The sequence below is a fragment of the Gavialis gangeticus genome, unplaced genomic scaffold (assembly GCF_001723915.1).
Source record: "Gavialis gangeticus isolate Ggan-Ray unplaced genomic scaffold, GavGan_comp1, whole genome shotgun sequence".
In the NCBI taxonomy this organism is placed as follows: Eukaryota; Metazoa; Chordata; order Crocodylia; family Gavialidae; genus Gavialis; species Gavialis gangeticus.
In genome coordinates this window covers 12,277,972-12,286,728 of record NW_017729000.1, presented here as the reverse complement: position 1 = coordinate 12,286,728, position 8,757 = coordinate 12,277,972, and the positions used below count along the sequence as shown (strand labels likewise).

Sequence of the window (8,757 nt, the reverse complement as noted above, 5' to 3'; positions counted from 1 at the left end):
ACCCAATGCCCCATGCTGCCACTGCTCTGCCTCTGGCCCTGTTGGGTGGGGGGGCGCCTGAGTGGGGTGGGGGAGCGGAGTGAGGCCAGCATTGCATTGCCAGCAGCTGCACTGCCACACCTTGCACAGCTGCACCCCGCTCCATCCCCTCCATCATGGTGGCACTCTGCCATCCCAGGCTGTCCCCCTCTGCCTCCTTGGAGGCAGTGCTGGCCCTGCCCCCCTGCTGCGACCCTGCTCTTTGGAGGCAGAGGCGGTTGGCAGAGATGGCGCCACCATGACAGCGGGGACTGAGGGGCCGAGGCGGGGGTCCGGCCCCTCAGTCCCTGCTGTCATGGCGGTGCTTCTGTCTGTGCAGAGCACTCTGATGGGTTGTTTCAGCAAGCACTATGATTGACTGCCGAAACAACCCATCAGAGTGCAAATAAAGCGTTACAGACAGACAGACTAAGCCTTTAATACTATTAGAATTAGATATTCCACTTTCTGTGAACTCTACAAAATGGAAAGTCCCTTGTCTTTGAGACAAAGGGCCCAATACTCACCTAACGTAAAAGTTAAAGGCAGAGTTACACAATTTATACCACCTGAGGATCCAGCTCACTGTTACTGGAACCTGCTCAGTCTCTAAAGCCATTCTTTTATCAAAGCAATTTGGCAAGATATAATACCTAAGACTGTGTACATGTGTTCTTTCCTAGCAATGGAAAATTTCCACTGTTAGAAACTTTTCCAAATGAGAGACTAGTACAAGTATTCAGCTTGCAACCACTCCATCTCCCCTGCTCCTTGTGCCTTCCCAAGAATGGGGTGATCCCAGTCTGGGGAAGGTGAGGGCTATGCCAGTCCTCCCATTTATGGGAAGAATGGAGCAGAAAGACAAAGCCCCCTGCCAGGGGTGACGCATAGGTGTGCATGTGGGTGTACGTGCAATTCCCTGAGTGTGGCGGTGCACCCCCTACAAAAAGACACCGCCAACACTGTCGGTAGCCCCTTTCAGTGGTTGCTGCTCACCACCCAGCCACCAACACCACCAGTAGGTTCTGCGGGAGCTCCCGCTTACTGCCACCACGCTCCCCCCAGTCACCAGGGGCACACGTTGTTCATTGCCCCTGCCTACTTCTCAGACTGGGGACTTTGGTGTAAAACGCAGGCAGAAACTTGTGGCACCACTCCTTCTGCTTGCCTTGTGGTGCCAGGGAGCTGAGTGGCTTGAGCAGTGTGGCAAAGCCCTCTGCCTGCTTCTCCCCATGGATCCTGGGGCATGAGGAACCAGCAGGGAGCATCTGTTCCTTCCCTCCCCCTCTGGTCCATGGGATGAGTGGGAGTAGCTGTCTCCAGACCAGAGTGACCCTGGTTTCTGGAAGGCACAAGGAGCCTTTCCCTAAAGCTCCACTCCTCCTGGTCCCCAGGAGAACTTAAGGCATGGGAAAGTGTACAAGCATTCATCCTCCCAGGAGGAACTCTCCTGGGAGTGACTTCTAACAGGTTGGAGCAGGGTTATTTTTTCCCCCCTCAAAACCTCCATTTTTGGTCCAGGAGAAATAACATGAATGCTATGCATAGCCTATGATTTCATAGCTGACATTGATTAGTTTTCATATAAGCCTCCTGTTCCTCTTTGGGGATAGTGCCATAAGATTCACATTCCTGTTACTGGTTTGGCACTGATAGCTAGAACAGTTATAATTGCATCTTGTACCACCGGGGCAGAGTGGCGCCAACTTGCACAAATACTTAATGAAACACGAATTTCTACATCTAGGTATGCTGGATTCTTTAGACCATCAAGAAAAGAAAAAACGACTGAAAGGTCCTAAAGCTTCACAAGATCACATCTTTCTAAAATAATACCCTTGTAGATTGTTATATCACGTATTTCCCTACTTACTTTAGTTTCTTCAAAGATGTCTAAGAATCTGAGACTTTTCATATTTTAATGACCAAAAACATGCTTACTTTTCAATAAATCCATCTCTAGTAAAATAGTCATGCTGCAGCAGATCTGTTGATGAGATCCTATCAGCTGGATCTATTTGTAAGCATGCCTATAAAATAATAGATATTTTAGAAGAATGTTAAAATAATGTGTAGCATGCTACCATGTAAACAATGGTGTGTATTAATGTCTATCGTAATAATACAATGCTATTTTGTAATTCACTGATGCTCAGAGATTACTAACATATTTATATGTACATCATGTCATTTGTATCAATAGATACCCCTTTTAAGTGAAAAGAATCTCATTAGACTCAAAAGAGTCTTCTAGGAATAGTGCCACTCACAGCATTTATAATGTAATTTCTAGTGTCTTGGTTCCCTTCCACTGCCATACAATCCAGTTCTAGTTATTTTTCTCTTTTATGCTTCTTGTTTGGGAACAATGGCATCTATACTATAGGCATCTATAGTTACATATCTATAGTTACAGCCAAATTCTGTTCAGTGTAGTTGAGTAGAAGAGTCCAAATGATTCTGTCTGCATGATCCAAGGAACAGTCCAGGGTCCAAGGGCTTGCTTAAGTTATACTGGCTGGTATAGTCTCTTTGGGACTTTACTGGCTGAGGTTTTCTGTATTTTACTTTCCATATCTCCTAGATACAGGGTAAAAGAAAAGGATATATCGTAGAACAGACCAGAATTTTCTTATAGTAGGAGGCTCCTCTGCTGCCTCTTTGGAGAAATCTTGCTGCAACTTTTCACTCCCAAAACTGCCCAAGTGATCAAAAATCTGACCCAGACATAGGTTAGATTATGTGCCTGTTTTCATTTAACTTCTTACTCTGACAGCTCTTTACTTTACTGCATTTTACCTATGCAGTCAGAACAAGACTCCAAGCTGCAATTTCTGTTCTGTTCTTTCCCAGACAAAAAGTTGTCTTGGCATTACTGACATGCTTAGATGACTCCGAGATGTCGTTGTTCCACTAGAGGGTTCCTCAGCGCTTGCTGACTCCCTTCCAGATCCTTATTTAAATAATTTACCAAAACACTGGTAATTTCCTTTGTCAGCACTTCTGTTATGGTGAAGTTCATAATTCAGAGCAAAGTAGAGTCTACATATATATAGAACATTCCTGTTGTGTCCAGTAAATATAAAACTTTTCTTCCCACTATAACGTCATACATAAGCTGCAAGTCTGGTTCCTTCTGTATTGCTACTTCTGAACATGGAATGGGAAACATTTCCAGTGAAAGGTCCCCTAAGACCATCCTTCTAGTAATCAAGTAATCTAATATACCTCCTCTCTGCTATTTATTTAAACTCTAGCAGTCATCTCTTGAGCACCCAAGTCTGTATAGATATCTCATGAGATTCAAGATGTTTGTGTTCAATAGTCAAATCACCAAAAAGATCCCTTGGTCATCATCAGATACTGTTATGAATGTTTCTCATAAAGACACCTATTACCAGAGCATTTGTCTTACATTTCTAACTCCCTTTCCTTTTATGGGCAACTTAATACAATGGGAATGATCAGCCTCCTCTACCTGTACGATTCTAACTGGGAATGTTCTTCATTTGCCTCCACTGCAAGACTAATTACTCCCAACTGTATAATAAGATTAGCCTGCTCTACAGACATCCCATTGTACAATGCTCTTATGTTTTTATAGGGATAGCAGATAGGACGATCTAAAATAAATCTAAATTAATTAAATATAAACTGTGTTATTTGCCTACAAATTGTTGTAGATAAGGCTTAAGCAAAAACCTTTGTCTATCAAGGATGATGCAATAGATAAATTCTCTCTTTTCCTCCCCTTCAAGTTCGAATTACTTTTGATCGCAAGCAAAATGTATTTTCTTGTAAAATCACCACGCAATTAGCAATATTGGTGATTTACTCTTGCAAAAGATTTCCTATTGGAGTTGTTAAAGATGTTATATCAGAACTGGGCAGAGAAAAATAGAATAAGGCTGAAGCAGTCTGTCACTTTAGCCTATGCAGTCATTCATTTTGTGAACACTGTAATTCAACCAATTAAAGAAATCTTGGCTTATGGTCCTTTCAGTGAATGAAAGGGACCTTTCATTTCCTTACAACATAATTTTCTAATGCTGATGAAAGAATGGACTAGTAAAAGAACTGTGCTCCTGAAAGCATCATTACTCTCTACTGAACTCAGTACTTTAGACTTCTGTTTAAATTTCCATGATATTAGTATTACAGGAGTGCCTGGCAGTACGGTTACCATTATGACTTTGTGAAATGTGTAATAAGCTTTTTTAAGTGTGCATCATTTGGAGAATGTGTACAATCCCTACGATACCATTCCAAAGAAGGAAAATTGCAGGAAGAACACCTGTGTGGACAGCTCTCCACGTAACAGAATGGATTTCTTCACCAGTCCCAAATGGACCGAGATAACTGGGATTTGCTGAAGGAAACTTGTCTAGTAAATGATATGAGAGATCATAGACAAACACAAATAATAATCATCATCACGAAGCTTGATACCCAGACCTCTTCTAACATACATGAACCATATCTGCCAGTAATGCACCAAGTTTGGGGTACTTTTTCCTTGCATTTTTTGGGTGCTGGACTTCAGGGAGGACCACCCCTGAAAAAACTGGGTTCTTTATAAAAACACTCTGAAGATGAGGTGTCAAATTGCCTGAAAGAAAACATAGTTTATAAAATTCATTGTGAGTAGCCAACAAATCAGTGTATTTAAAACAAATATAATTAAGTATGGATATAGTAATTACACTATTCCTATGAGAATGGCTAAAATAAATTTTAAAAAATCTCTCAGCAAGAAAGCCTTCAGGCTGCAAAGCTGAAAAATATTTAGCAACAGTCCTAGATTGTTCTATTTCTCTCTGTATTCCCTTCCCAAGAGAAAGGCTGCAGAAAAAGCAGAACCCTCCAGCAAAGACTTGTTCTGCACCATAAATTAATTTTGCAGTTTGATGCACGAAGATAAACATGTATATCCCTGCATACTGAGATGAGGTTTTACCTTTCTGTTCATGGTTCATGTCACCAGAACAAACTACTTGAATCCATAGCATGGATTAGCACGCAGAATGAAATCATCATTCTTTTTACAATTAAAATTCTCCTCCCTAGAGTTTTATAATATTATGAGTATAAAACTTACGCTATTGCAAATCTTCAGCTTAATGCAAAACATCAGCAAGAGAAGATACTTACTGGTAACTCAAGTTCTTCAAGATTTATCCATCTGCTTATGCATTTATGTAATTTATATGCCACCCTTCTCAACAAAGGCTCAAGGCAGTTTATAGCAAGAGAAATGGAAACTTAAAAGGCAACTAAAATAAATAAAATGACAAAATAAAACAACATAAAGCAGAGACCCACTAAACAAAATTTTGGCCTGATTTTGGTTGCTGAATGCCTGCCTAAACAGAAAGGTCTTGCAGCTCTTCCAAAAGATGTCCAGGGTCAGGCTTTGGCAGGCTTCCAAAGGGAGGGAGTACAACTCAAAGCCTTTTGCCCTAGCAATACCCATCCAGCAACCTTGTGCCTTGCCTTTATTCATGCTCTGTGCTGAGTCCATAGAGGGTGCTGTGTACTTCAGATTCCTCTCAGCTGAGGAATTTGTCTGTCAAAGACTTCAAAGAAGAGGTGAAGGACAGGATGTGGATGTATGGACACTACATACCTCAGAACTCCAGTTATTGTAGTAGTTTTTCTTTCTCCTTCAAGTATTTGTCTATAAGAGTATTTCCAGTGTGGTTTCTCCAAAGAACTGCCCCAATTTGACTCTTTTGTGCTATGGATGAGAATATATCTGGTAGGAGATAAGCAAGCCCATTGTACTGTTGAGACACATCCCATGCTGGACAAGCAGATCCTGATTTTCTTCACTGACGTCCAAAGGAAATCTTGGAACCAGAATTGCTTCAGCAATTGGGGCCAGCAGAATTAGCCATGCATAGTCCTGCCTCATCTTGCATACCATTTTTGGAGACAGAGGCAAGGGCTGGAGGCATGTAAGTTTTCCTCATGATGGGATGAGAAAAGCACTGAATAATGAGCTGCAGCTTAGCCATACCCTAATACTGAGAGGTGAATCAGATAATAGACTGGACTGGGTAACAGTAAGGACTAGAACCAGGCTTGAAGAAGAAAAGTTGTGGCCATTAGAGAATCTAGGATGGACCCTCTGAACTCATTTTTTAAATGGGACCAGGTGCATCTCATGGGTATTTAGGCCTTGGGTTGAAAATAGATATAGAGTGGTGCTGAGGTGCTCTGGCACTTGTTCAGAGGAATTGTATTACACGGCAATTGCACAAGAAAGGCAGTCTATGACACTGGTCCTTCTGAGATGGGACATCACCATCTGCAAAAGTCTGTGAGCTGTCAAGAGGCCAAATGGAAGGATCTTGTATTAGCAAGGGTCCTGGAACATCCCAAAGTGGAATTGTTTTCTGTGGGAGAGCATGATAAGTGTAATAAAGGACAGAATGGGAGGGTGTGATGAGAGCAAGCATCTTGAAGGTTGAGAGCTGCAAACTAGTACCCTCATTTTAGTGATGGTATAATAGTGGCTAACACCATCATGTCAAACTTGGGAAAACCCAACTCCTTCAATCATATGCTCAAATCTAAGACAAGCCACTCTCTCTCCTTCCTTTTTGGAACCAAGTAGCAACTGCTATAAAACTCTTTTCCACCCCTCTGTTTCTCTTTTCACCCCAAGCACAGGGCAAGGCACGCTGCATGTAGATTCCATGAGTACAGCTTACGCAAAAGTCTCCAAGCCCAACTGTTTGAGGCACACACTCACCTACTATCTGAATGCGTATATGTACAAGCACTCAAAGTAGAACACTTGCTTTCTTTACATCTTTAACTGGCATTCCTTTATTATTATACAGTACTTGCAGCACCTTCCATAAGCACCAAAGAAGGAAAAAATACTAAAGTGTTTAACAGTAAGATTAGGATATTATTTGAGCTACCTTACAATGAATAGTGTTTACCATTTAAAGTAATTAATCTTGAAAACAAGTATTACATATATTCTTCAGTCAAGCTGTACTAAATCATATCTATTGACTGATTCTGTATCCAATATCCAGTTAGCTATGTCCAAAACTGCAAACTGACAATTAACTTGAGGCGGTGGTGATCATCATGATTTAATTACATTACCAGATCCCACCCGTGGACATACAGGTCAGTAATTCATAACTGCCTGTCTATTTTCTATGAATTTCGCGCACACTGTCATATAGGCCATATTTTGCCAAAATAAAGGAATGCAGACAACCTTCTATATCAATGTACTCTATACGTCTATTGGTACAGTATTTGGGTGCAATAGCATAGCCCCAGAATGCTTTGACCTGCCCCTAGACCAAACATTTAAATTTCATTTTCTCATATTTCAGTTAAACTCTACATGCTACTGATAAACCTGACAAGATGAGATTTGATATGAATAGGTAATACTTTGCTAATTCCAGACTGCCCTTTGCTGATGTAGTCTTTGCCTAAGCAACATCTTGGACATGATAGGAAAACTGCCATTTGCCACACAGGCTAAGTTAAGAGCTTAAAAAAATACCTGTTACATCAGAAACAGTACCACTGTTCAATAATTAACATTTTATAGCAAGTGTCTTTGGATCCAGTCCTGAAATTGTTTATGCCATTACCTACATTTACACGCAGACGGCAATCAAATTAACACGGTATGTCAAAGTTGTTCTTAAATACTGTCTGCACTACATTCGACAGTACTCACCTACTTTAGTCACAATTTTATGAAGTAGGTCTAGGTCAGAACTGCTAGGCAGATAGGGATTCCCAGTGGCCATTTCAATGATCATACAACCTAAAGCCCAGATGTCCACAGGTCTAAGATCAGGAAACAAACAAAGTGCTCAGCAAGACAAAACTGAAGCAAGGATAAAACTTAGCAAAGAGCTACTAGTTATAGAGAAAAACTTAGAAGGTCTTAAAATATCTAAAAAAATACCAGAGTATCTGAAAATATAAAAAAATTAATTTCATTAGAAATAATGTAATGGCTTTCTAAAAAAAGGTCTTCACAAGTATTTATGAAATACTATTTCTACATTTAGCTACAAAACAATTATCTATTAAAACCTTCCTTTAACTCATGTAGCATTAGAGTGAGGGTGGGTTTTGTGGCTAGGTGTGGGCCCCTCCACCATGGCACTTAGCTCCCACCAGCGCCAGTGGCAGCAGCAGGCGACAAGCCCTTAGGGTGCTCCTGGCACACTGCAGGCAGAGCCTCCTGGAGGCTCCGGTTGAACCCTGGGATCTGCACATGGTGATACGGAGCCAGCCCAGCCCACAGACATGGACCTTCGAATCAGACCAGGCTGGCTCTGTGCCAGCACATGTGGCTCCCAACACTGCAGGCAGGAGCTGCATGCCATTATCCTGGGCTAGGCTGGCTCCATGCCTCCGGTCCACATGGAGCCAGTCATGGGCCAGGAACACCCCAAGGGCCCACTGCCTGATGCTGCCACCACCAGTGGGTACTGTGCACCATGGGGGGCAGGATGGCATGTGGTGGCAGGGCCCATACCCACCCATACTCTCCCACAAACCCCTCCAACCCCCACCACACACACCCCTTCACAAACCTCATACCCCCCAAACCCACACAAACACATATACAAGAGTAAGACTTAATTTTAAGTTATTATGCAATCCCCTCTATATATACTATGCAAATCCATGTAAATCAGGACAGGCAAGGGTCGGGGGGGGGGGCAGGGGACAGGACACGGG

The 8,757-nt window shown here is 42.1% G+C and overlaps 1 protein-coding gene across 5 annotated transcripts in view; it reads right to left on the bottom strand.

Moving 5' to 3' along the window:
* Window positions 1-8,757, bottom strand: part of CDKL3 (cyclin dependent kinase like 3) — a 34,284-nt gene that overhangs the window by 18,384 nt on the left and 7,143 nt on the right. For 4 of the 5 annotated variants that reach the window (XM_019506288.1, XM_019506285.1, XM_019506287.1 and 1 more), the window contains exons 5-7: window positions 7,739-7,851; window positions 4,488-4,627; window positions 1,960-2,048 (exon numbers count right to left, since the gene is read on the bottom strand). In XM_019506288.1, the coding sequence (XP_019361833.1) occupies window positions 1,960-2,048; window positions 4,488-4,627; window positions 7,739-7,851 (342 nt within the window). The remainder of the gene's footprint in view (window positions 1-1,959; window positions 2,049-4,487; window positions 4,628-7,738; window positions 7,852-8,757) is intronic. The other variant, XM_019506290.1, reaches the window with a different exon arrangement.